Source organism: Tripterygium wilfordii, chromosome 12, assembly GCF_013401445.1.
Source record: "Tripterygium wilfordii isolate XIE 37 chromosome 12, ASM1340144v1, whole genome shotgun sequence".
NCBI classification, from domain to species: Eukaryota; Viridiplantae; Streptophyta; class Magnoliopsida; order Celastrales; family Celastraceae; genus Tripterygium; species Tripterygium wilfordii.
Window position 1 is genome coordinate 4,252,735 of NC_052243.1, and position 27,508 is coordinate 4,280,242.

At 36.1% G+C, this 27,508-nt stretch overlaps 4 protein-coding genes and 1 long non-coding RNA gene across 5 annotated transcripts; all 5 read left to right on the top strand.

Moving 5' to 3' along the window:
- The first annotated feature begins 7,968 nt into the window (after positions 1–7,968).
- Positions 7,969–9,698, top strand: LOC120010659 (putative pentatricopeptide repeat-containing protein At4g17915). The gene has a single exon (XM_038861451.1). It carries the CDS (start codon positions 8,171–8,173, stop codon positions 9,551–9,553), a length of 1,383 nt encoding a protein of 460 aa, XP_038717379.1. The 5' UTR covers positions 7,969–8,170; the 3' UTR covers positions 9,554–9,698.
- A 12-nt stretch (positions 9,699–9,710) lies between these two features.
- On the top strand, positions 9,711–10,483 carry LOC120010660. Its single transcript, XR_005470892.1, has 2 exons — positions 9,711–9,955; positions 10,057–10,483. It is a non-coding gene; the product is annotated as an uncharacterized LOC120010660 (long non-coding RNA).
- A 4,607-nt stretch (positions 10,484–15,090) lies between these two features.
- On the top strand, positions 15,091–18,752 carry LOC120011340 (protein DETOXIFICATION 33). Its single transcript, XM_038862431.1, has 9 exons — positions 15,091–15,381; positions 15,794–15,989; positions 16,339–16,684; positions 16,858–16,944; positions 17,050–17,106; positions 17,675–17,913; positions 18,010–18,128; positions 18,369–18,455; positions 18,554–18,752. Exons 1-9 carry the CDS (start codon positions 15,124–15,126, stop codon positions 18,608–18,610), a joined length of 1,446 nt encoding a protein of 481 aa, XP_038718359.1. The 5' UTR covers positions 15,091–15,123; the 3' UTR covers positions 18,611–18,752.
- A 968-nt stretch (positions 18,753–19,720) lies between these two features.
- On the top strand, positions 19,721–22,528 carry LOC120010368 (30S ribosomal protein S9, chloroplastic-like). The gene is made up of 2 exons (XM_038861143.1): positions 19,721–20,162; positions 21,979–22,528. The coding sequence occupies exons 1-2, from the start codon at positions 19,830–19,832 to the stop codon at positions 22,264–22,266; spliced, it is 621 nt and encodes a 206-aa protein (XP_038717071.1). The 5' UTR covers positions 19,721–19,829; the 3' UTR covers positions 22,267–22,528.
- Positions 22,529–23,086: 558 nt separating this feature from the next.
- LOC120011352 (probable E3 ubiquitin-protein ligase ARI2) lies at positions 23,087–27,487 on the top strand. Its single transcript, XM_038862449.1, has 6 exons — positions 23,087–23,587; positions 23,922–23,954; positions 24,098–24,368; positions 25,014–25,494; positions 26,158–26,706; positions 27,013–27,487. Exons 1-6 carry the CDS (start codon positions 23,447–23,449, stop codon positions 27,134–27,136), a joined length of 1,599 nt encoding a protein of 532 aa, XP_038718377.1. The 5' UTR covers positions 23,087–23,446; the 3' UTR covers positions 27,137–27,487.
- Positions 27,488–27,508: the final 21 nt, after the last annotated feature.

Sequence of the window (27,508 nt, forward strand, 5' to 3'; positions counted from 1 at the left end):
TTTTTTATGTGTATATATAACATATCAAATGCTTGAAAAGCTAATTCTAAAACAAACAATTAAATTGAGAACCACGGGTATCAAATGCTTGAAAAGCTAATTCTAAAACAAACAATTAAATTGAGAACCACGGGTAGCTTAAATGATACTTATATATGTGATACCTCATAGAGGTCTCGAGTTCGAGCCTCCTCCTCCCCTTCCTCTGCATTCAAAAAAAGAAAAAAGACAATTAAAATATATTTTTGAGACATTACTGATACCATTATTTATCTTCATTAGCTCTTCCCAACTTAAAAAGAGCTTCCAATAGTATTCAAAAAGATAACAAACAAAACAACAAATACCCACTTATTTCTATTACATAATTTTCCTCGCCACCTATTCCAATTGGGATGGGAGGGGCTGGAATCATCCTAGCTAATTCCACCCATCACAGCCGTTGATTATACTTGCTTCATAATGTCATGAAGTGCAATTAATGATGATGTAATGACCGTGATGGGTGGAATTGGCTGGAATGATTCCAGCCACACCCATCCCATTCCAATCATACCATTTCACGTATTCCCCCCTATTGGCAACATACAAGTAAATCCCATCTTCTTGAGTTTTCCAAGTGCAATGCTTCCCATTGACGCATCAATCATTGGGCATGTGACGAGTAATCCAATAAACATCGTCCTTGCGAAATCCTCCCTTGCACCAGAAATTGCACCAGAACTTGGTGGTTCCCCAGAAATTGTTGCGAAACGACCAGTCGAAATCTTGTCCCCGGATTCAGATCGTGATTTCCCAGATTATCATCGTCGGATTCGCAGTGAATACGGAGAGAAACCCATTGATAATATCTACATGCATCTTCCTAAATATTAGCCTAGCTGCAAATTTGGAATCAGTATAATCTGTAGGATAAAGTTTGGTATCATTGGTAGTAGGGAGAGTGGCAGCCATGGCAGGTGCTAATACATGCAAAAGAACACAACATTGGAGTAACGAAAAAGATAAAAGATCCCAACAATTGGGATCCCAGTTATCCCAGTTGTTGAGGTGTATGCACAAGATTTAATGTGCTTGTGATGGGCTCCACATGCACATTAAATCCTGTGCATACCACCTCAGCAACTGGGATAACTGGGATCCCAGTTGTTGGAATCCATAGCACTTCTGTTGGAGTAAAAATGTCACTGTATTTCTCTCCATCTTCTTCTTCTTCTACTTCTGTAAGCCCAAATGTTATTTCATCCTTTTTAAATACATAGGTTTTGGGAGGTGGGAAAATTATAAAGTTCAATAATTTACCAAACTTGTGGTGATGTGTTTCATATCTATAGCTTTAGTATTTCACCATACGTATTTTTTTAAAATATTTTTTGCTAAGTTTTTCTATGTCAATATTGATGAGGATAAGATTATAGCTTGGTTGTTTAAGACAAGTTTGTCTGGATGTATCAACAAGCGGTGATTCGGTTAACAATCGGTTGGATTAAGTATATGTGTGCTCAATGTTTGATTTTAATGAGAAACATAGTTCTCAACGGTATTTTAAAAAAAAGAAAAGTTTGTCTAGATGGGTTCAAGAAACATTGATAATGGTAAGTTTTTCTGTACCAAAATTGATCAGGATAAGATTATAGCTTGCTGTTTAAGGTAAGTTTGTGTGGATGTGTTCAAGAAACGGGATAGGGGGTTGGAATTAGTCCAGCCAATTCTACCAAATCACCACCATTCAATGCATGATTGCATTGAATTTCACAACACCACATCCCACCATTCAATGGTGCAGATTTGGTGGAATTGGTGGAATAATTCCAGCCAATCTTTTTCCTCAAGAAACATGGACAATAGTAATTTTTTTCGGTACCAAATTTGATTAGGATAAGATTATAAGCTGTTTAAGGTAGTGGAATTGATATTCCTTCTATAAAATCCTCAAGTTAATCCACCTTTTAAAATATTATTGTTTTCTTAAAAATTACTCCATTTTGTCAAAATAAAATTATATTTGAAATATTATTGTTTTCTTAAAAAACAGTGAGACTGTGTACAAAAACAGTGAAATTGGAGATATAAATACTGGAATTGATCAATTTGTTCTAGAAAATATCATTTTTTTTCATAAATTAATCTTATTTAAGCTTTACGTAGAACTTTTAAGTGTTTTATTGTAATTCATCTCGGAAAGTATTGATGTTATTGCACGTCGTTCATGCAACTACGACCCCTAAAATTTGTTCTAAAATCATCATGAATTGCATGCTTTATGTTTGAAGACGTAAGCAGCGCTAGTTACAAATTTAACTTAGAATCTTCCGAGTCAAAAAGATGTTCTAATGAATATATATGCCAATACAAATTGAGCTTACATTTTTCTTTTGTCTCCTCGTTATCATTTTGTTTGTTATTTTTGAATATATATGATGTATCAAGCATCCAATCTTTTGGAAAACTTATAATTCTAAAGCATAAAATTAAATCATAGCTTTGAGACATTAATTATAAACTGTATTATTATTATTATCATTTCAGTCCATTATCTCTCTCCAGTTAAACCAGTGTTTCAATTATTATTCAGAAAAAGAAAAGAAAAGAAAACCAACCCATAATTGTTCTACTACATGAAATTAGATCACTACTTAACCCAACTATACCATTTCTCAAATATACCCTTGGCAGCATTGTAACTGTAAATTCCATCCTCTTGAGCTTTCCAAGTGCAATGTCTATCACTAACACAATAATCCTGAGGAAATCTATGATCCCACCAATAAACATCACCTGACTGATGCCCTCCATTCCACCAGAAATTGCACCAGATTCTGGTTGAGTGCCAGAAATTTGGATGAAATGTAAATTCAAAATTTTGACCAACAGAAAGATTATGAAAGCCAAGATCGTCATCCCTTGATCTGCATTTGATATGAAGCATATCAGTGGCAAATCCATTCACAATCACTACGTGAGTCTTCGGGTATAAGTTGAATTTGGCATCATCGTTACCAGCTCCTGCCATGGCTGCGGCTAATGCAAGCAAAAGGACACAAGATTGGAATAAAATCGCCACTGTGTTTCTCTCCATCTTCTTCTTCTTCTTTTGTTTTGTTGTAGAACAAATACTATATTCATTCTTAAATAGATGAGAGCTTGAATGTTTTACCAAGTGTATCAAATTAGATTAGAACTAGTTACATGCTCGCGCTTCGCGCGACCCATAATTAATTTGAAAAATAAAGATTTTTGATAATTTTTCGATACTTTGTTACCATGATAAACAACAGAGCTTGAATTATAAAAAATGGAGATAATTGTGAAATTAACAAATAACTACAATACCTTTTAAAAGATTTTAAAAGGTTTTTAAAAGTGATAAAGTTTGAAGTGCAATTCACTTCACAAAGATTTTAATTATAATGCGAGTACATTCAGTAGCAAGATAATAGCACTGCTATATATAACATGAAATTATTGAATTGTAACATATGGTTGATCACATGAGACGGAAAAGACATGATGATTGAAAGCGTTTCGTAATACAACTTCAATTTAATTTAATTTAATTTTTTTACATGTGGCAAGAGTTTGAGCCATACAGAAGCAAATGTGACAGCTTCTAAAGCACTTCAGTATTTTGTAATACACTTATCTTAATTATATGATTATGATTATAATTGTTCAATTGCTTAGCCATAACTTTTCATTATTTTACCTTTTTTAAATCACTTTTTGTTATTCCTATTAGTATTTATACACATTTAATTGGTGATTGACAGTTACTTTTCATTATTTTACATCTTTTATGACTTTTTGTTGTTCCTAATAGTATTTATGCACATTTAATTGGTTATGATTGAAATAACATTGATTTTTTAGTAATTAACATCTTTAATATTATGTTTGTTTAATTTTTTAACATCTTTAATATTATGTTTATTTAATTTTTGATGGGTTTTTATTATTAGTATTGATGGTTTTCCTATAATATAGGGGAATCATTTTACCCCTCTTTTAGTTATTCTCCACAATTCAAGGAGAGGCATGACTTCTATTTTATATATATAAATTGATGATTGATTGATTGATTGATAATGATGATTGATAAGATTATTGAGTATATTTTTTAAGGCAATAAATATTGAGATTCGTTCTCTTTGTAAATCCGCATGTTCTTTTCATTTTGCAGACTCCGTTGTAATTTATTACTTGCTTGTCCAATTTTTATTTTTTTTAAAATTATCATTTTGTTTTGATTTGGTTTACTACTTCAACTGTATTTTTTTGTCCTAAACAATAATCAAATTCATATCAAAAGAGACATTGAAATTGATCAATTCTATTAGAAATATCATTTTTTTTTGGTTAAAAACATTAAATTGATCAATTTTATTAGAAATATCACTGTGTGTTTACAAATAGTGGAATTGAAGATAAACACGTCGTAATTGTTCAATTATATAATTGAAATATTACTGTTTTTCAAGAATAGTGAAATTTCACATAAAAACAAGTCGATTTTGAGATAAGTACTGTGGAATTGATCAATTCTATTTAAAAAAAAAATCCTCTTTTCTCACTAACAATAATATCGAAGATAAACAAGTTGAAATTTATCAATTCTAATTGAAATATCATTGGTTTTCAAAAATAGTGTAATTTTAACACTTAAAATTCTTATTAGTATAACACTTTATTGATATAACTTGTTGGGTAACTACTTTTTTTTTTTCCCAGAAATTGATCACCAATTAATCCATAAACTAATCTTATTTGCGCTTTACATAGAACTTAAAATGTTTATCGTAATTCATTTTGGAAAGTATTGATGTTATTGCACGTTGTTCATGCAACTAAGACCCCTAAAACTTGTTCTAAAATCATGAATTGCATGTTTTTTTGCTTGAGGAGGTAAGTGGGAATCGAATTCAGAATCTTCTGAGTCAAAAAAATGTTTCAATATAGTTCGAATTAATGAATCGTCAAATATCCCAAATATACCATTTCTCAAATAAAGCGTTCAGTTCGTTGTAAGCGTAAATTCCATCCTCTTTAACTTTCCAAATGCAATGTCTGTCGTTAACACAATAATCCTGTGAGTGCCAATATCGTCATCCATTCCACCAATACACGTCAGCTGTCTTATGTCCTCCATTCCACCAAAATCTGGTTGTGTGGAAGAAATTTGGATGAAATGTAAATTCAAAAAATTGACCAACGGCAAGATTGTGAGTGCCAATATCGTCATCCTTTGATCTGCAACTAATGTGCAGCATCAGATCAGTAGTCTCAAAACCATTCAGAATCACTACATGAGTCTTTGGGTATAGGTTGAGTTTGGAATCGTGGTATGGCGTAGTTGCCATGGCTACGGATAATACAAGCAAAAGGACACAAGATTGGAATAAAATCGCCATTGTATCTCTCCGTCTTCTTCTTCTTCTTCTACTTCTTATGTTGTAGAACAAGTACTATTTCATTCTTAAATAGATGAGAGTTTGAATGTCTTGCCAAATTTGTTTTGATGTATTTGTTATATATTGTTTTAGTATTTTACCAAAGTTTAGGGTTTATATCTTGGATACATATATCGTCTTAATACTTTACTAAACTTGTTTGGATAAGATTGTTGAGTATTTTTTGTCAAATTAGATTAGGATAAGATTATTGAGTATTTTAAGGCACTGAAAATCAAATTCATATCGAAACCCAAAAAAAATAATTCATATCTAAAAAGACATTGAAATTTTGATTTCATATCCAATAGTCCATAATTGCTATGTCTTTTTCATGTTGAATTTAATTTTTGTTGCGGACATAAAAATATCCTTGATCCTGGATGCGTTCAAGATATGATGAAAATGGAAAGTTTTTTTTCTTTTGTTTTTTTTTTTTCATTTTTTTGAAACAAAATTAGACTACGATAAGGATAAAAGGGATTTAACATGATTTTTTGAGAGGGAATTGAAGCCCCCATCTCGATATTTTCATTTTTATGATCTTTTTTTGAAATACCATTGAGAAATTTATTTCTCATTGAAATCGAACATTGGACACATATATGTCTAACCCTATCGAGCCACCTCTTGTTGACATTCATTTTTATGATAATAGCCATGCATGAATACGATATAAATGGGCCAAAAGTTTCAAAATGGGTACCGACTGGGAATTTTTTTTTTCCAGACAATTGGCACTAAGAGCATTTTGAACAACTTAATTGTAAAAAGGTCATGGGCCTTTTTAAAATTGTAAAAAAGTGTCATTTAAGGGTAATTTAGTCATCTGACTTAAAATCTTTTTTGGTTTATACCTACAATACCCTTCTTCTTCTCCTCCTCCCTCCAACTGTCCAACTTTAGTGTGCCCCCTCTTTCTCCCATTCTTCTCTACTAAAAGTTATCTCCTTCTTTCTCTCCTCCTCCTCTTCCTCCTTCTCCTTCTTCTTCTTCTGGTTCTCGATCTTAATTGTTCTTCGTTGCCTTCTTCTCTGTTTTTGGCCGAGCTTCTCCTCTCTTCATCACCTTCTTCTTCGTTGCTAGATCTGGACTGCATCGAGTTGCTCTTGTCTCCGTTTTTGATAGATCTGGACTATGCTTCGTTGCTCAATCTGGATTGTGCTTCGTTCTCTCTTCTCTCATTCCTTGCTCTGTCTGATTTGTACCTCTCTTGCTCGTTCTAGAAAAACATTTACAGTTGCAAAGATGTATCACTATATTATCACCAACACAAAAAATCCACTAAAATGATACCATTGAACCATAAAGACATGTAATGCAATCAAATTTACATTCCAACATTTATATCATCATTTTATGAGGAAAATATATAAATTGAACACTAAATTGGATCTTCTGTTTAAAAGTATCTCTATTGTATCAGTTCAACAAAATACCAAAGAAAAATGTCATAGCTGCACTAAAATTCACTAGCAAACAAGCCAAAAATCCCTCAACCACTTACATTCCCACAAATTGATTGTTGATATCAATTTAATGAAATACACATTTAGTATCACTATAGTATCAATCATTTGCTGCAATTACAAAAGTTTCACCATAGTATCAGTTTATCAAAATTTCAAAGGAAAAGGTAGTTTCTGCACTAGAAACAATATTATTCAAACCAAAATTCGAAAATGTTGAAGGAAAATAGATGAAAATTAACCACGTGCAAACCTCAAATGCATAAAAGTATCAGTATTGTATCAAAAGCCCTAACAGATTCCAACTAACCATAACTAGTAAATGTACCAGAAATTAACCAAAATTTTCAAAAATCAAGACATATAAACATGATTTGAAAACGAAGAAAGGTTTTCGGTGCACAAATTTCAGATAATATCACCAAAGTATCCATTAATCGAAAAAAGCTTTGGGTATGTAATATGCTAACCACTTTCCAGAAAATCAGTCTAGTATCACTCAAGATTGAGAAAGAAGCGTCATTATGAATGTGAAATCTCTGAAAATGAAGGTTTTAAGGTCCAAAAATCGGTAGTTTTTACAGTTCGTGGAGAGATAAAATTGTGGTGTGATGGAAAGAGAAAATCGTAGTATGAGGATGAAGGTTTTGTGGGAGAGAAAATGAAATATGAGGTTATTTTGGTAAAAACAGGTACTCATTGGACTTTTTTAAAAGGATGTTTAAATGATTGTATCTTTTTACAAATAAGTACAATCTAGTGTACCGGCCCCCATTTTTCTCTTTTTCTCTATATTTTTTAAATGTTGAGGAACCATGTATTCTCAAAAAAAATGTTGAGAAACCACGAAATTTTGGCCGAAACAATAAATGGGCCGTTGAAGAAATAAAAAGGCCTGGCCTGAGTTTATTATATTTATTAATTATTATGTTCAATAGGCCGATAATGGGCCTTTTAGCGATCTGTTAATGGGTGCGGCCTTTCTCCAAGTACCGGTTCTAAAGCAAGCAACATAAGTACACAACACAGTGCGTTGTCTAACGTCTGTAACATTATAGTAGGAACTAGGAAGGACGAGAAAGAGGGAGTGTCCAGTGTTCCCCTCTCCTCTCCATATGCATAGTGGAAGAAAAACCCAACTCACTGAATGTTGGGTTCGATTCGAGTTGATTCCATTCGATTCCATTCAGTTCAATAATTTTGAGTTTTATTGGTAAATTTTGTTTTATTGAAGCAGCAGGGATTTACCTCCCTATGACGCGCATGATATTCAGACGCTTATCGACTAGACTGCTGAACATATGCGTAGCTTCCTTTTGCAAAGCAAAACAGATAGAGAAAGCGGAATCAATAATCATTGATGGTATACGATTAGGTCTACTTCCTGACGCGGTTACCTACAACACTCTCATTGATAGCTATGGTCGTTTTGTTAGCATTGATGCAGCTTACGCAGTTTTGTGGAGAATGCGGGAAGCTGGGATTGACCCAGATGTTGTAACTTACAATTCTTTGATAGCTGGTGCGACAAGGAGGTGCCTTTTGTCGGTGTCCCTTGACCTGTTTGACGAAATGCTTCAGTCAGGGATATATCCCGATGTGTGGAGTTACAATACGTTGATGGATTGCTTTTTTAAGGTAGGAAAACCTGATGAAGCATATGTAGTTTTTAAAGATATAATATTGAATAATCTCTCGCCTTGTCCAACTACTTTTAATACCCTGATTAACGGGCTCTGCCAGAATGGGTACATCACCAATGCCCTTATGATGTTTAGGAGTTTGCAGCGTCATGGGTTTGTTCCGCAATTAGCTACCTATAATACTCTCATTAGTGGGTTATGTAAAGCAGGGAAATTGGCGGCTGCTAGGAGGGCACTTAAGGAGCTAGGAAAATCAGGTCTTATGCCCAATGCAATAACGTATACTACAGTATTGAAATGTTGTTTTAGGTCAAGGAAGCTTAAGCAAGGCCTTGACATAATGTTGAAGATTAAGAATAGTGGGTATACGTTTGATGGGTTTGCATATTGCACGGTCATTGGCGCTTTAGTTAAGACAGGGTGGATAAAAGAGGCAGCTGACTACATGGAGGAGATGACAAGGAATGGTATTGAGCGTGACATAGTGTCTTATAATACTTTGCTTAACTTGTATTGCAAACAAGGGAAGTTCGAAGCCATGTACGAATTGTTTGATGAGATAGAGAAAGGAGGTTTAGAATGTGATGAATATACGCATACGATTCTGATTAATGGTTTGTGCAAGGCAGGTGATATTGAGGGGGCCATGCAGCATTTAAAATATATGAATACAATGGGGTTTGATTCAAATTTGGTTGCCTTCAACTGTGTGGTTGATGGACTGTGTAAAGCTCGTCTCATTAATCATGCTCTAAAAATGTTTGAATCGATGGAGATGAAGGATTCATTTACTTGCTCATCCATGGTGCATGGTCTTTGCAGGGCAAGAAGGTTCCACAGCGCATCCAAAATCTTGAGATATAGTATTAGAAGTGGCATGAAGATGCTCAAAGCCGACGCAAGAGCTGTCCTGGACGGTCTTTCTGGTTCTGGGTGTGCAAGAGAAGCAAGATGGCTTCGGTCAAAAATTAGAGGGGCGCGACTATTACATTAAGAATATGAATGCGATTCCATATAATGCATACGAATTCCAATTTTTCTGCATTGTGAAATTGACTGAAGTTAAGGGAAGTTCTTCACAGATTAAAGTCTTGGTCATCCCCAAATTACGCCTGACTTTTTTCAGACGAGAAGTTATTTGGAGGCAAGTATAGCCTGTGTTCTCGACACTTTACTGCAATCTGCTGTGAAATTGACAGTTCATTGCTTCTTTATTTTTTATTTTTTTATTGCTCCTTTTGTATCCAGGTACTACCCAAAAACTGTTTCTGACAAGGAATGTGATGCAGGATCTGTGTTGGTTTCTTGCTAAGTGTTGGATTAAACTCTGGTAGTTCACCCAGTTCCTCCGGGGACTGCACCAGAATGGTAGGAAGAGATTGACAAGAAATTCCAGGTTACATCAAATATCATGCATTAGAAACCTGAATTGTTTGATTTTCTTCCCTGATTTGTTTATTTTTTGAACTTGTCCTAAACTTGTCCTGTGAATGCCAGAACAAGCTTCAAGAACTTCTAAATGACATTGTGCAGAAGACCGTAAGAGATGAACGCAACCTCATGCAAGCTTTAAAGCGACTGCAGATGGTAAAATGTTCAGAGAGGCTGGATGGCTGTTAAACAATGGGAAGGTGCATATTCTCCGGTGATGCTATGTTGAAGGCAATGACTATTCATAAATCTGGCTTAAACTGGCACTTGGTGGTTAAAGTTCTCCGAATAGTCTATCAGTCTGTGCTTGTCTTTAGAAAAATTGGCGTTCTTTCTGCGGGAAGTTCAATAGCAGATGAAACTGCAATTTCAGGGGAGTCTAGCAAGTAAACAACAGCAATCAGCCTCAGATATCAGTGCAAAGGAGCTAAGCAACAGCTTTATTCGATTAATGCATGTATCAGAGTGCCTCAGGAATTCAATTAAGAAAATAGATAGTTATGTGGTTAATTGGTTATGATGAGACATCTAGGTTTTACAGAGGACATCATTGTGAGTGGTTAATTGAAATGCTTATAGAGGTTGTCCAAGTATTTTCCTAAGTAAGACATACATACAACAATGCAAAGACATTTCAGCAAAAAGCTGTTTCTTGAGGTTAAGCATCCTCAGAAGGCTTTGTTGTACAACCTGTCAATAATCACATAATCATCAGATGGAAGTTAATTTAATACCATATACAAAAAGCAATGAAGCATCATTATATATTCATCAGCATCATTATATAGAAGTTTCACAACAAATCAAATACAGACGCATACTCCAGTTTGTTAGATTAGATGTTTCCTAATCCTGTAAATAAGCATCAAGTTATCAGTGTCGTCATTATACTTATACTTTTACCTTAATAGTATCTCCATGTGAGGCATGTTAGCTATTCTACGACAAGAAACTAAGCACCAATTTTTATTGAAATTTAATAGGGTCATTGTAAAGATCAAAAGCAAACAACACCTATACACAAAGTCTAAAATCGACGGCTAATGAGCACCTGGTGCATCTATCATTGATAGCTGTAATATTTTTACCTATACTCTCAAAGTGGTAATGAATTTGAAACAGAAACATACAATAAAGGTCATCAGCATATTCAAGACTTAAAATGTACACTCTTGAATGTTTATAGCGACACAAAAAACATATTTATAGAAAGCTTCACATACTACATACAAAAAAATAGAACCCTTAGCTTCCTTCCATATCTTCTTCAATATCTCCATGTTTTTCCTCCGCTACTTCTTCATCTCCAACCAATAATTCACCATCACAATACAAATCATATCAATAGGTGTCATTGCTTACAAATGTCAAATATCTTATCCACTACTTTGTCTTGAGCCAATTGCTCTTTCATTTCTTCAAAAGCATGCATTGGGCAATTATAGGAATTCCCTTTTTGAAACTTCATATCCTTCTAATAGATGTTTTTAAAAGTTGTAACCTCGTCTAGGATGAGGAAAAAGCCGCTACTTCTTCATCTCCAACCAATAATTCACCATCACAATACAAATCATATCAGTAGGTGTCATTGCTTACAAATGTCAAATATCTTATCCACTACTTTGTCTTGAGCCAATTGCTCTTTCATTTCTTCAAAAGCATGCATTGGGCAATTATAGGAATTCCCTTTTTGAAACTTCATATCCTTCTAATAGATGTTTTTAAAAGTTGTAACCTCGTCTAGGATGAGGAAAAAGCAGAGGGAGAGATAATCCTTCTGCTATGGAATCATTGAGATTGTGTATAAGATGTGATGGAGCGGGTTTGTTTTGGAATTGTGTATAGGATGTCATGGAGCGGGTTTCAGATGGGTTCCGGTGAGAGAGCAATAGCTTTTTTTTTTAAGTTTTCAACATTGTAGAATCAATATTTTGTAAGCATAAGCCAAGGTTAATTTATTTTGATTGGGGTGATTAAGAATCCATTGTCGTCTAGTCCGGTTTAGGATATCTGTCTTTCACCCAGGTGACCCGGGTTGGTTCAAATCCCGACAATTGAAGTTTTTTGCTTCTTTTTTTTTTATTTTCAGAATAGAATACGGTCCAATATAATCAATTAATTGAAATCTCAGGAATTGAATATTATAATGTTCAGCCTGTTTCTTGTACTTTTTCACCCGATCCAATATAATGAATCAAACTACTAAATCATCTTGTTTCTTCATATTATTATAAATAACAGTATTTCTTGTTTACTCCATTGAATGTATGTTTTCATAATAGAATACGGCCCAATAAAATCAATTAATTGAAATCTCATGCATTGAATATTACAATGTCAAGCCTGATCTTGTACTCTTTCACTCAATCCAATATAATGAACCAAACTACCAAAGCATCTTGATTCTTCATATTCTATTTCCTGTTGCGTGTTGTGTTTTGATCTCCTTCGGTGAGGTTAAAATATAAATTGACTGAGGACAACATTAGAAAAAAAATCTCGTGTTTTAACGTCGATAATGCGGTCAATCATGTTGAGCGGAAGTGGAAGCAGCTCTTTACAACTTTAGCTTCGAACTCACCACGATGCGATGATGCCGTAATGCATCATCTCGTCAAACACTTTTTTGTCCAAACATGGTGCGTTCAAGCCAAAAGTGGTGTGGCAGTGCGGTGATACTGTAATGCACCATCCCATCAAACACTTTTTTGTCCGAACGCAACGCGTTTAAGCCACTTTTTTGTCATAACGCAATGCGTTTAAGCCAAAAGCGATGCGTTTGGCAAGTGCAAACACATTGCCGAACGCACCCTTAGTTTATCCAAATAGGATCGAATTGTTGTTGGAATAATTGCATGCATAAAATAGCTGCTTGAATTAAAACAGAGCACATTAGCATATATAGAACAAGCAACAGCAGCACAGTAACATATGAGTACAAGAATAATTGCTTGAATTAAAATACCAAACCAATTTGTTGAAGCAACTGGACTGGAGATAGGGAATTTGCCCCAGCCAAATTGGTACATCCGGTTTCTAGACAATCTCTTCCCAATATACAACACTCTACTCCATGAGTAAGCGACAAAAGCAAGTAAGCTATGGTGCAAAAATTTAAGATAAGAGACACTTTCAAGTCCATGCATAGGCCCACGCTCCACTCCATGAGTAAGCGGCAAGAACAATAAGCTATGGTGAAAAAATTTAAGATAAGAGACTATTGGGCATTTGAAAGCCCAAGTCCATGCATGCGCCCACGCTCCACTCCATGAGTAAGCGGCAGAGCAGTAAGAAGGGGAAAAATTTAAGATAAGAGACTATTGGGCCTTTGAAAGCCCAAGTTCATGCACGGGGCCACGCTCCACTCCATATGAGTAAGCGATGAAAAAATTTAATATAAGAGACCATCGGACCTTTGAAAGTCCAAGTCCATGCACAGGCTCACGCTCCACTCCCATGAGTAAGCGGCAGAGCAGTAAGATATGATGCAAAAATTTAAGATAAGAGACCATTGGGTCTTTGAAAGCCCAAGTGTAAGATATGATGCAAAAATTTAAGATAAGAGACGGTCTTTGAAAGCCCAGTCCATGCTCCACTCCATGAGTAAGCGGCAGTGTAGTAAGATATGGTGCAAAAATTTAAGATGAGAGACCATTGGGCCTTTGAAAGGCCAAGTCCATGCACGGACCCGGCTTAGGTGCGACGGGAGGACGCGTGTCCGCATGTGTGTTTTTAATCCCGAACCCATAATGAAGAGCCTCTCCCTCCTACAAAAGCTTGGGTGCCCTTGGGACCAAAGCTTTACTTCAAAACTTAAGCTTATAAACACCACATCCACATGAAATTTCTCCAATGTGGGATTCTTATACACACTTATTGCACTTTGTTCTTCATGATTAACATGACTCTTTTGGAATCAATATTTTGGAATCAATTTTCATTCAACCGAAAAATGGTATTGGACCAAATTAAACTCCAAACTCTTCTCTTCATATTGAAGATTAAGACTCATCAATTATTATTCTATGACTCTCATTCATGAGTCAATAAATAGTCATTAAATTTAGGTCAAACTATTATTGATCACCATTTTCCAACGGGGAAAGACAACTTTTGATCACTGAAATATTTGACCAGGTTCAACTCAGTCATCCATTTTACAAACGTTTCAATTTGGGTATCCAAATTTCTAAACCGTTCCAAACTAGTCGCACAGGCAATTTTCGCTCAATTCGAATAGTCAACTATCCCACGTGACACAATATAGTCAAAATCAACGGATGTGAGAATGATGTGGAATTTTATGAAAAAAATTAAATGTGCTAAGAATAATCATTTTCAAAGAAAGTCAAACCTAAATTCTTAATTCCTTCTTCCCCCACCTCTCCTTCTCTCCACCTCCACCTTCGTCTTCGTCGATAACCCCCCTCCCCCAATCTCATGGTGGAGTACTAAAGAAGCCTTCAGACTCTCTCTCTCTTAATCTCCCTCATCTTCCTCTCACTTCTCATCTCTCCTCAACTTTTGGGTCATTTTTTCCATGTGTAATTAATTTTTTTAAAAAAATATGGCAAATATCCAAGTCATCATGCCACATCAATTAAAATTTTAATTATTTTATTTTTTGATGCCATCTCAACTAATTGCTGCCTGAACTCTCTAAAATTTGCCCGTGCGATTATTTTGGAACAATTTAGAAATTTGGATACCTAAATTGAAACGTTTGTAAAATGAGTGACTGAGTTTAACCTGATCAAATTTCAATGATCAAAAGTTGTCTTTCCCCATTTTCCAACAATTGCAATATTTAAACTTTGCCGATTTGAAAGTGTTCATTAATTCCTAGTTGACTTTCCTTGACTATACTTAAATGGTAATGTAGAATGACTGGGCCGTATCAATCCATGTTTTAGTAGGTATATATGAGCACAAACATCACTTTCTGACTCACCATTCAAATACATAACCATCATTCCCAAAAAAAAAAAAACAAAAAAAAAGGTTAGCCTCTGCATGTAACCACCGTAGTTAGGTAACAACTACCGGTTCTTGAACTTAGTTCTTTCATCTTTATAAACCAGGGCATACAAGGCGAATTAACCATGTGTGTAAGCCATTGTTTCGTAATCAGCTATGGCCATAGAAACTACTCCACTACTCGAACACCAAACAGATGGCGGTGAAGAGCAAAAACGTGAGAGCTTTGTTAAGGAGTTCAGAGATGAGTCAAAGAAGCTATGGAAGATTGCAGGACCAACAATATTCTCGGCCATATGTCAGTACTCACTTGGTGCTGTCACCCTGGCCTTCAGCGGGTACGTGGGCGAGCTCGAGCTTGCTGCTTTCTCAGTTGAGAACTCTGTCATTGCTGGGTTTTCTTATGGTGTAATGGTGAGTTATGCATTACCAGAAGCCAATTTGTTTAAAATAATATGTAGAATTTTAGTACCTACTAACTGTTCATTCTAGCAATATTTATTGTTTTAAAACCACCTTGAACTCAAAAACTGAAGTGTTACTCTATCCCATCTGTGCACTTCAACAACATTTTTTTTAAATTACAATCAAAATGAAAGCAATGCCCCTATTATGGGTGGCAATAGTGGAACAAAGAAGATTTGGTTGGAATGGTAACTCCATATAAATGCGGGAGGTCGCAAGTTCAACTCCCACATCCTGTAATTTTGGTCCAAAAAAATTTGCAAGAGCAGGACAACAAAAGGCAAAGACAGTACAACGGTTGATTCCACCAAAGACATTACAATGTGTTGATTCATTTTAAAATTATGTTGTAACATTGCAGTTGGGAATGGGGAGTGCACTGGAGACATTATGTGGGCAAGCATTTGGTGCTGGACAGATAAGAATGTTGGGAGTGTACATGCAGAGATCATGGGTGATTCTGCTTACGACTGCATGTTTATTGGTTCCAATCTACGTTTGGGCAGCTCCCATTCTTGAGTTCCTTGGAGAGACTACAGAGATCTCTAATGCAGCTGGTATGTACTAATTTGTTCACTTTTTCTTTTTTTTGGTAACCAAGAATTTTCAAGCCAATTGAATAGTTAGGATAGCTCTAAACTCAAGCTGCCAACTCAACCTACTCTATACTAGCACAAATAAGCCCTTATGGAGAGAACAAGGTCAAAACCCACAAAAGATAGTTTTTTTTTTGTCTGGCACCCACAAAAGATAGTTAAGTAAGGAAATTACGCCGAAACTGCTGCACTTGGAGTTGAATTGCTACCTCCCATATCTGCTAGTTCTCCCTCACTGTTAGTACTACTTGTTAGTGTCTTTTACCAACGATACTTGTAGTACTGATATGATTTGGTGCTTTTGTTGAAGGAAAATTTGCTCTGTGGATGCTGCCACAACCTTTCGCCCTTGCAATGATTTTCCCGGTGCGAAAGTTCTTGCAAGCACAGAGGAAAGTAATGGTAATAGCCTTGGTGGCAGCCGTGGTGCTGGTGTTGCACGTCATTTTTAGCTGGCTGCTTATTTTGAAGCTCCAGTGGGGCTTAGTCGGAGCGGCAATTACATTAAATACATCATTTTGGCTTTTAGTAATAGGGCAGTTGTTGTACATTTTCATGACCAAATCAGATGGTGCTTGGAGTGGATTCTCATGGCTGGCATTTGCAGACTTGTTTGGCTTTGTCAAGCTTTCAATAGCTTCTGCTGTAATGTTATGGTTTGTGTTTTCTTTCTTTCTTTCCGGGTATTTATGATGGACATCATTTCACCTAACTTTTGAACTTAAAAACAGTTTTTTTCAGACTCCAAAGCACTTTTCTGGGATTTTCCATTAATGATTACTGCAGCCATAGGGTATGATAATGATCTTTGGCATAGTTGAATTCGCAGCTTGGAATTTTGGTACTTGATGTTGCTGGTGGTTATAACGGGTCGCTTAAGCAATCCTCTGATAGCAGTTGATGCCATCTCCATCTGGTAGGGTGTTGAAATACCCATCATTTTCTTTATCTGATTTTTTTTTTTTTTTGAATGAGTATTTGATAACTTCAATATACATTAATTCTATGCATTTGCATGCAGCATGGCCATACAAGGTTGGGATGCAATGATTGCACTTGGATTCAATGCTGCAATAAGGTGAGTTCCCTTACATCTCTTTGCTTTTCTACTTAATTTCTTGATTGAGGCAGCAAATTGTGATCTCATTCTGTAACTTAATGGTAAGGGAAAGTCTACTCCAGTTCCATTTTCCTCTGCTTCTTGATCAAGAAAAGCAAACGAATAGAGAAATAAATATATAAGAAACAGAATCGAATTGATATTATCTCAAGTAGATTTGATTGAAGCAATGTAAGATCAAGGCTAGTATTTCACACTATGTTCTTGAGGCAGAATTCGCCATCCATACGGGTGCATTGAATCTCTTGAGCGTCTGCCGCTCAAGATATAAATGATATTCAGAAACAGAAGTAGCATTTCAATATGCTTGTACAATCTCAACAATACTACTAGTCATATATATAAAATGTACTCGACTCAAGTGAATGAATGATTGAACTGTTTTGATCGATACTTAAACTGATTGAATGAACTGTTTTGAAGCATTCACACCTCTTCATTTCCGTTCACTATTAAAAAAAGAGATGATTTTCTCATTCGCCTCTAACAGATATTTGTGAAACTAACTTAAAATGTTTTCAAACAGTGTGAGAGTATCAAATGAACTTGGAGCTGGTAATGCTAAGGCTGCAAGATTTGCAGTGCTCGTGGTTTCTATCACATCTATAGTGATAGGTGTAATTTGCTTTGCTGTGGTGCTTGTCACAAGAGAATATTTCCCTCACATCTTCACAAGTAGCGAAGCTGTTGCTGAGGAAACTACAAAATTGGCTCTCTTGCTGGCAGTCTCAGTTCTCCTCAACAGCCTTCAACCAGTCTTATCTGGTAAAATGCAGCCGATAACGAAATCTGAGTAAAATGCCGAGAAATGTAGTGTAAATCTGTTTCTAACTGCTTCATATCTTGTTTGGTTTCTCAAAGGTGTTGCCATTGGAGCTGGATGGCAATCTATTGTTGCATACATCAACGTCGCATGTTACTATATTGTCGGATTGCCAGCCGGCATACTCCTGGGATTCACTTTCAAATTTGGGGTTCAGGTGAAGTAGAATAACTATGTATTGATTCATTCTGTACAAATCAGTTTATATTTCATAGTGTGGATGTGCCTTTGCATTCAAAGTTATTGTCCGTTCTTGGGTACCTCTACGGGGCATGTCTACCCTCGTCTCATGGTTTTTATTTCAAAAAATGATCTCGCCTCTCTCACTCAAACACATAATCTCTTTAGTTTGGGAAAACGAGTAGCCAAGTAACCATATAGTCCATATAAATTGCAGGGTATATGGTCAGGGATGATTGGAGGCATTTGCTTGCAGACGATAATTTTGATATCGATCACTTCAATTACCAACTGGAAGAGAGAAGTCAGTAACTGATTGCACTTCCCATTTGGCTACTAATTAGAATGGTTTCTTACATTCTTTTGCTAAGTTTTTAATAAACTCTTAAAATGAAATGACAGGTTGATCAAGCAGAAAGCCGTGTTAAGAGATGGGGAGGGTCGGCCGGAGAGGATTGATCTTCACGACAGACACCAGCAAGCAAATGTTATATATTGCTTTGGCATGTCCTATAATTTCAGATACAAATCCTTTCACTTGAAAGAGTTAGGCAGAAGGTGTTATATCCAAGTATGAACTATTAGTTTTTGAAGCAATTTATATGGCTTCAGCAAACTTGAACTAAAGTAAATCTTTATGAAGTGAAAATATGAGTTTTTTAAGAAGAAAATCAAACATCAAACTCATTCTTGAAGTGAATTGCTTTCACAAGTTGAGTTTTCTGCAATTTTTTCCTGCAGAGGAGAGCAAGACTATTCTTTGTTGTCACAAATGTTAATCACAAAGAGATTGCAATGCAAGTCCATTAAAATATGCTTGAAACCCTCGTACTTTGCGAAACGGGTCGTTTGTACAGGGGCTCAAACAACCAGTTTCTCAAAGTACAGGGGTTTCAAGCATACTTTTCTCTTAAAATAATTAACCCAACACAATGAAATTAAGTGTTTGTTCCGAAAACATGTTAGAAATCCAAGTCTAAACACATCAACAAATATTGTCCGCTCTTGGTCGTTAACCTACATGGATTTTGTCTCCTATGCTGTCTCTTAGTACTAAGGCTCCATAAAACGACGTGTTTGTTATCTGGATGATACTTGGACTTTGTTTATATGTCACTCGATTGAGTTATGTTAATACGATGTGGGATTACAAGTATTGATATTTTCGGTTGGTTAGAAAATATTTTGATGGAATTACCAATCTCTTTAACAAATTAAATTAGCTAGTAAATTATAAATATATGTAGATTCTGATATACCATGTCATATACGGATGTAGTGTAAGGTATACCAAGACCAATAATATCATGATAATTCATGGGTTGTGATGTCAAATCATAGGTGTTTGGGGATGAAAATAATTTGTTAATAATTTATATTTTAAATAATTTCTAACAACTCAAGAATTGATAGTTACAAACAATTCTACATGAAAAAAATTTGATACAAACAAAACTAAACCAAAAAAGAGAAACCAAGACATGGGCATCTAAACGACAATAATGTTAGTCGTTTTGATATTGCCTTATCATAGACCGTTGTCGTTTCGATGTATAATCGTCTGAGGCAGCTTGAAGAGTTGGGAGGTTTTATCACTTTATCCCTTTCCACCCGCTCAAAATTTCTGCTTCTCTATCCGTCGTTCCTTCAGGAGAAATAGAGCCGAAGTACGTTAACAATGGCGGTTTCCATATCAGCTCTCACGTCCTCCTTCTCCTCTCTCTCATTTACCTCTCAAATTTCTCAGAGACCAAACGGCCTCATTTTTCCTCGATCGAAATCTCTCTCTATTTCAATCGCGCCCAAGCCGACAACCTTCACTATATCTGCCTCGGTGGCTTCGCCTCCGGAGTTGGAGACCATGGACCTCAAGAAGCTTGTGAAATCGAGGCTCCCTGGAGGCTTTGCGGCCCAGCCAATCATCGGAACCGGTCGTCGTAAATGCGCTATTGCACGCGTCGTTCTACAGGAAGGCAACGGGAAAGTAATCATCAACTACCGTGATGCCAAGGTATTCTTTTATTTTAATCACTCTTTATATTCTGACTTCGTTTTTATCCCCTGTTGAGTTCGCTATACCCATACGTAGGGTTTTAGGATTTTTTGGTGGAATTCCGATGTGGTGCAGAATTTACTGGATTGCTTTGTGACCTTGAGCATTCTTCTCTTAAATTCTAGCAAGTGATAAATTGCCACATCTTTCACGCATTCTTGAAATTGTTGTTTCAGCCATTAATGTGATAAGAGTGATTGCATCTGTAGTTAAGAAATCTTCTTTCTCTGGTTTACACATTTTATGCATAATTGAATTACTGAGTCGACTCATAAATTCAAGCTGGTATTGCTCGGGCCAAAGATGGCTTTTGCACCTCATATAAAGTTGTATATAAACTTGTGCAGAATGTAGGCTTGCTATGTTCTGCAGATCAAGAGTATGCTAGATGCTTAAGACTTGTGGGATTTTCTATTATAACTAAAACCCCTTGTTATTAATCATTTTCTTGGCTGTCTTCCCTGAAGTGCCATTATAAAGTGGGTGTCAGATTGAAGGCATTCTGCTCTTACTATAGTGTGACTGCTTAGCTCTTCTGGAGTCGTATATCTGGAACAATTCATACTTGAAGTTTGAGCAAATAGGATGAAATCCTTTTTCATTAACTCTTTGTACTTAATTTTATTGGTAAACCTGTCGTCTCCCTTCTAAAGGTTACTAGTAACCTTAGTCACCCATGAATTTGAATAAATACTCAAAATATGCATTTACAGTGAGCATTATTCTCTTGTAGCACCAGCGGTACTACCCTGTTTTCATGAAATAGCCATGTGTAATGTGTTCTTGGTGTGCTTGGTATGTTGTAGTTCATGACTTGTACAAGTTTAACTTTAGAGTTTAGACCTTTTTCTTACAACTTTCTTATCGATCGGTTATCCACCGTGGCCTGGGCCGGAGGTTTTATCTTCTTTTGGTCCATGGACGCAAATTAGTCAACTAGTATATGACACTTATATCATCAACTTTTGTTTGACTTCTAGTTATTTCCATGATTGGTTGTTTCTGACATTTCCTAACGATTGCACCTTAGTCAACTGACTTTCTGGTTACACGGCAGAGGTTTACAGTTTTGATATTTTCATATCATGTTGTCTGCAAAAGCTAGAGCAGCTCATGGGTAGGACTGTAGGAGATGGAGAGGCCAAAGTCCCCTTCCAACATAATTTTCCAGCCTTTCCTTTTTCTTTCCCTTGGTATTTTTATTTAGGTGAAATGTCTAACTGGCTTGCACTGAGATTAATGCCTCTCTGGTTGTCATGGCCAAATATGTGCTCTTCTTTTACCAAAGAAAAGGAAACTCAAAGTCTGATTATGGCATTTGGCTTTCGAGGGAGAATGTTTGAACCACCTTAAATGGTGTGAATTCTGCTTCTGATTTTCTCAACTGACTCAGCAGTATGTCCTTTGGAATGCAATTTAGGTAAACAACAACTCCCATGTACAAGGTTCCCACAGTGGGCGAGGTCAATGATAGGCGGGATGTATGTAGACCTTACCCCCATATAATATGCGGAGAGGCTGTTTTGAGAAATTAAACCTATGACCTCTAAGTTACACCTCTGCAACTCTATCATTTATCATTGGGCCACATGTTCGCCTGTGTGTCTAAGATTGGGGATTTTATTCCTGATCTAAGTTATATTTCTTTTTCTCAAATCTCACAGTTGTATGCCTAATGGGATCTGTCTGTGGATTATTACTTTTGTTCACTACTTGGGCTGTCTCATTGATTTTGTGATTGTTAATACATTCCCTATTGTTCAATGCTTCGCAGGAATATCTGCAAGGTAATCCATTATGGCTTCAATACGTGACAGTCCCGTTGGTAACTTTGGGATATGAAAGTAGTTATGACGTATTTGTCAAGGCCCATGGGGGTGGCCTCTCTGGACAGGCTCAGGCAATTTCCCTTGGCATTGCTAGAGCACTGTTAAAGGTGAGCGAGAACCACAGAGTACCTCTGAGAAAGGAAGGGCTTTTGACCAGGGACTCAAGGGTGGTGGAGAGGAAGAAGGTCGGCCTGAAGAAAGCTCGTAAAGCGCCGCAATTCTCCAAACGTTGAGGTTGGAGTTTTACCTAATTATTTATCACATTTTTGGAGTTTGCTCTCCAAGCATCTTGGAAAATCAGTTAGCAACTTAGCAATACTGTCACTGAAAAGATGTTGCTTTAACTTGTATATCTCTCTGTTTTGTTGTGCATATAGAAGAGAAAAATTATGTATTGTACTTTTGGTTCAGATGGTAATGATCTGTTGGATACTTGGATTGCTCATGTCGGATCCTAGATACATAACGGATTAATTGATAGAATTTATTGGTAAATTTACTGGACAAGTGATATCGAAGGGATCCGAGTCTCATGAGCATGCTCCATTTTGTAAATGCTCCATCTTGTTTTACAAAGAACTAATACAAGAGTATAGAAATTACAAAAAGACAACACAGATTGAGCCACGGGTATCTCACCCGTTTCAAGAAGATTTGAGTCATCTGTAGTCAAATATGTACATGGATATACACAAATTTTACTTGGTCATATGGCTAACTCAAATACGCCCACAAATGATTAGCTCGAGGCCCCACAAAGACATCATCTCTCCACTTTGCTCGTGGATTGAATTCGTATCCAAATCAATCACAATAACTCTGATATTCAACGTGAGATTTTAATTCTTCCATTTAATTTAAGAAAACACACTTAATGGATTAATTAAAGTAACAAATCATCTAAACTAAATATGGAGTCCAAAGAAAAAGAAACAGCCAACAAGGGGAAAAAAAAAGAGCGCACCAACTAACCAGAAGACGTACACGGCATAACAATAGTAAAATATATACAACAACAATATTTCACACCACCAACCCTTCTAGTCATGGCACGTATGACCTACCCGCTTGACTCGCAATTCTTTTTTTTTTCGTGTTTGCCATTTATTAGTCATTTAGTCCTCTCTCATACTCTTGAGTCTTCGTCTTTGTCATTCACTGTTTACTTCCTTCATCATCGGCAAAAAAAATTGTGAATGAATAGCAAAACCAACAACACTCTATCAGTCCAAACCTCGCCGTCTTCGATGAGGACGGCGCCGATTCTTTCTCTTAAATTCGGGAAACTTGTTACATTCCGTGATCAGAAAGGAGGAGCCACAGAAACTACTATTTGTTGGTTTTGATTTTAGTGAAATATAATATTGATCCGTGATTGAATAGTCCAGCGTGTCGTGTGCATACGTTTTGATAATGAAAATGGAGGATTTTGTCTTGAGTGATGATGATGATTATTCTTATTATGAGAATGATGATGACGATGAGTCTTTGGACGTGTTTCAAGCCCTTGACGGTGAGTTGCTGTTTCCAATGGCGAATGGTCCTTCCTGCAAGGTAAGGAGAATTGATCATTTTGACATTTTAATTATAACTTCTATTTATGTCTGTTCTGTTTGGTTGCTGAGAAATCGCGTGAAGAGATAGGATTTTAAGAAATTTTAGGTCTGTTGAGTAACTATACTCGTTCTACATTCCCTCCAATAACCAAGTTAAATTTAATTCTTTTTGGGATGAAGCATTTCATACAATTCTTTTTTGTACGATTGCATATCTTATTTTATGGATGGTTTCGTGACTTAATTGGAGTCCTTCCACGCAACAATTTGGGTTTCTTCCAATCCAGGTATTTCGTTCTATTTTTACACCTTTTGTTTCTCATCTTTTGCAGGTAATTACCAAAGAAACTTTATTGTCTGCACAGGTAAAGTGTTTAATTTTTTAACAAACTGTTTTTTTTTTTTTAATTTATTATGCTCTGTTTCTTTTCATTCAAGAACCTAATGCAGAAAATATGGTTTGAGACACTTAGAACTGCCCCATATTTGGGGCTTTCATACTGTGCAGAAAGAGGACTTGCAAAGAGTGATGGACTTGCTGTCACTGAAGGAACACCATGCAAGAACCTTACTTATTCATTATCGATGGGATGTTGAAAAGGTTATGGCTGTGCTTGTAGAGGATGGGAAAGATAAGTTATGCGCTGGAGCTGGTGTGCCTGTTATTGGACATGATCTGTCACAGATTTCATCCACACTGATGTGCAGTATTTGTTTTGAGGATGTAGCTGCAGATGAGGCAACTGTGATGGACTGTGGTCATTGCTTTTGCAACAATTGTCAGTATGCTACTCTAAATAATACTCTCTCTTTCTCTCTCTCTTTTTGGCAATTACCGCATCCTTAAAAAATTTCAATTTTGCTTCAGGTTGTTATGTTGCTGCTTAAGAATTTAATTTAGGAAACCTTGTGATGTGAATGAAGGTTTCCTAGACCTATATTAGTTATCATTATGTCTATGGGATCCAGAATCGGTTATGGAATTACAATGTTTCTTTATTCATTTTCCGTCAGTTTTAAAATGAATTGAATAGTTGTATTGTTTTTCCGTTAGTACAAAGCCAATCTGAAAAGTGATTTGCAGTTTAGGTTCCTATGCATGCTCACACACACATAGGAAATTTTTGCAGATTTGGTGTTTGGATCTTTATAATAAAGGAAGCGCAAGGGAAATTTTCTTTATCCACCCTAAAGTCCACCTAATACCGTGATATATTTTTGATCAAATAAGATATCAAAATTTAGACTCAGCTAAAGATATAATTTTTATTCATCTCAGTTTGTTGATGTAATGATATGATACTTGTTTGACATTCTCAAGCATTTTCATAATTCAGAGGTGGCTATTATTATACCCCTGAGTGTGCATGTGTTTATTTGGATTGTAAAAGTAACACTAAATTTGATTTTTTGAACATTGTTAGGTTGGATCGAGCATTTTATTGTGAAGATAAACGACGGCCAAAGCAGACACATTAAGTGCATGGCATACAAGTGCAACGCTGTCTGTGATGATTCGAAAATCAGATGTCTAGTTGGTGGGAGGTATCCTAGTCTTGCGGAGAAATTTGATCGTTCTCTTTTAGAATCATATATTGAGGACAATAGAAGAGTTAAATGGTGCCCCAGTGTCCCTCACTGTGGAAATGCAATAAGAATTGAAGAGGATGAACTTTGCGAAGTTGAATGTGCATGTGGTGTCCAATTTTGTTTTAGTTGCTTGTCTGAAGCTCACTCACCTTGCTCTTGTCTAATGTGGGAACTCTGGTCCAAGAAATGCCATGATGAGTCTGAGACTGTTAATTGGATAACAATCCACACGAAACCTTGTCCAAAATGTCACAAGCTGGTTGAAAAGAATGGAGGGTGCAACTTAGTATGCTGTGTCTGTGAACAAGCATTTTGGTAAGTTCTTATCTATGTCTAGAGCAAATTTTATCTCCCTGTTCCAGTATAGATAATGAATGCATAAATACATACATATACATAAACATATATTTTGACTTCTCGGGAGGAGAAGATATTTATGCTCATTTAATTTACTGTATTAGACCTTGCTTCTATTTTACTGAATAAAGTGAAGATGTGGCAATTAGCAAGTTCCTGATCCATATTTCCCTGTTTGGTAATATACCTTGACGGAAATTATTAATATGTCTAACTATGAGTGATTCGGAAAACCAAAACTTCCCGGCTTCCTGTTATTATTTTTCAACATAATATGCTCTACATAAAACAGTTTTAATTTTTCTTTTCTATTGTGATGATTGCAATAATATGCTGTCCTTTATTCCTTGCTCTGTCATGACAAGGACATTGGAAATGCTTGGAAAACTCATAAATGACCGCATGGGTGAACTTCTCATACAATGTGGATAATTTTCACTTAGTGAGACTTACTCTTCCTATGATCGTGCTCCAAGTTCAATGGCAATGTTGTAAATGTGATTGTTGCTTTGTTTAATGCCTAATAAGTTCGGTTTTACTATATACGATTAAAGGTCTTTTGTCAAATTTCTCATGCATTTAAATGGCATTCCTGTTGTAACTCTCTTCCTAGTTATGCAGTTGGCTATGTGGCGGTGCTACCGGCAAAGATCATACTTGGACAACCATCGTTAATCACAGCTGTGGGCGGTATAAAGAAGATTGTAAAAAGAAAGCTGAGGTTGCAAAGAGGAGCCTGGATCGTTACATTCACTACCATAGTCGATACAAAGCGCATGCTGATTCTTTTAAGCTAGAATCTAAACTAGAAGAAGCCATTCAAGAAAAGATAACAAAGCTGGAAGACAGGGAATCTACTTCTAAAGATTTCAGTTGGGTAATGAATGGGCTCTACAGGCTATTTAGGTCAAGGCGAATTCTTTGCTGCACCTACCCATTTGCCTATTACATGTTTGGCGATGACTTGTTTAAAGATGAAATGACAGAGGAGCAAAAGGAACTTAAGAAAAACTTGTTTGAGGACCAACAACAGCAGTTCGAGGCAAATGTTGAGAAGCTTTCATCATTTTTAGAGGAAAATTTTGATGAATACACGGAGGACCAAATTAGGGATCTGAGAATGAGGATCATCTGTCTTTCCGTTAGCATTGGTACTCTGTGTCAAAACATGTGAGTTCCCTTGTAAAACTTATCTCTCCCCTATATCTAAAATTATGTCCCTTGAAAATAATCACTCTTAACATAATTTTTTATTCTGTTTTATAAAATGGAGAATCTTCAATAATTACCAAACCAAGTGTGGAGATGAGGGTGCTTCAGCAACTCAAGTGCTGTAATTTGACTAGAAAACAAGACATTTCATTGCATTTCCTTGATTTGGAAATTACAAAAAATGATTTTACATTTTTTATGAATTTCAAATATCTTCCATCAACGGTTATTTAGTTGGTGCGTTATTTGATTTATGATATGCAGGTATGATTGCATCGAGAATGATTTGCTGGGTTCCCTGACGCAGGCAGTTCACAGAATAGCTCCCTACCATTCAAATGGTGTGGAGAAAGCTTCAAAACTTCCTAGTTGTTGGGACACTGACTGAGGTCTAATGGTACTGATGTTAGGTCCTAGTTGTTGCCCTCTGGAGTCATGGCCAAGTTGAAGTTATCATCTTTACAATACTAGATATTCTTTTGTCATCAGTTTTCACTATGGAGATGGACAATTGACCATCTTTCAAAAGTTTCTTGTGCAGATACCTGTCAGTTGAAGCCAGTCATTTCTAATCCAGCTTCAGGTGTTAAAACTGATGATGGGTAGATGTCTGTCTGATTTGCCGCAGATATGATAATATTGGAGGGAGATTTATTGGGCTCTTATACAATATTTATTGTTCAATAAGGTTGCTCGTTTCGTTTCTTCATAAAATAAAGTGGTCCTTGTTAGATGGTCAGATTACTATTGCCAGAATTAT

Bases quoted from the DNA above. Each gene is read 5' to 3' on its own strand.
- LOC120010659 (XM_038861451.1), top strand. From the start codon at position 8,171: ATGACGCGCATGATATTCAGACGCTTATCGACTAGACTGCTGAACATA.
- LOC120011352 (XM_038862449.1), top strand. From the start codon at position 23,447: ATGAAAATGGAGGATTTTGTCTTGAGTGATGATGATGATTATTCTTAT. The intron at 24,369-25,013 runs GTCAGTATGCTA...GAACATTGTTAG, and splicing joins TCATTGCTTTTGCAACAATT to GTTGGATCGAGCATTTTATT. The intron at 26,707-27,012 runs GTGAGTTCCCTT...TATGATATGCAG, and splicing joins GGTACTCTGTGTCAAAACAT to GTATGATTGCATCGAGAATG.
- LOC120011340 (XM_038862431.1), top strand. From the start codon at position 15,124: ATGGCCATAGAAACTACTCCACTACTCGAACACCAAACAGATGGCGGT. The intron at 17,107-17,674 runs GTGAGTTCCCTT...GTTTTCAAACAG, and splicing joins GGATTCAATGCTGCAATAAG to TGTGAGAGTATCAAATGAAC. The intron at 18,129-18,368 runs GTGAAGTAGAAT...TATAAATTGCAG, and splicing joins CTTTCAAATTTGGGGTTCAG to GGTATATGGTCAGGGATGAT.
- LOC120010368 (XM_038861143.1), top strand. From the start codon at position 19,830: ATGGCGGTTTCCATATCAGCTCTCACGTCCTCCTTCTCCTCTCTCTCA. The intron at 20,163-21,978 runs GTATTCTTTTAT...AATGCTTCGCAG, and splicing joins TCAACTACCGTGATGCCAAG to GAATATCTGCAAGGTAATCC.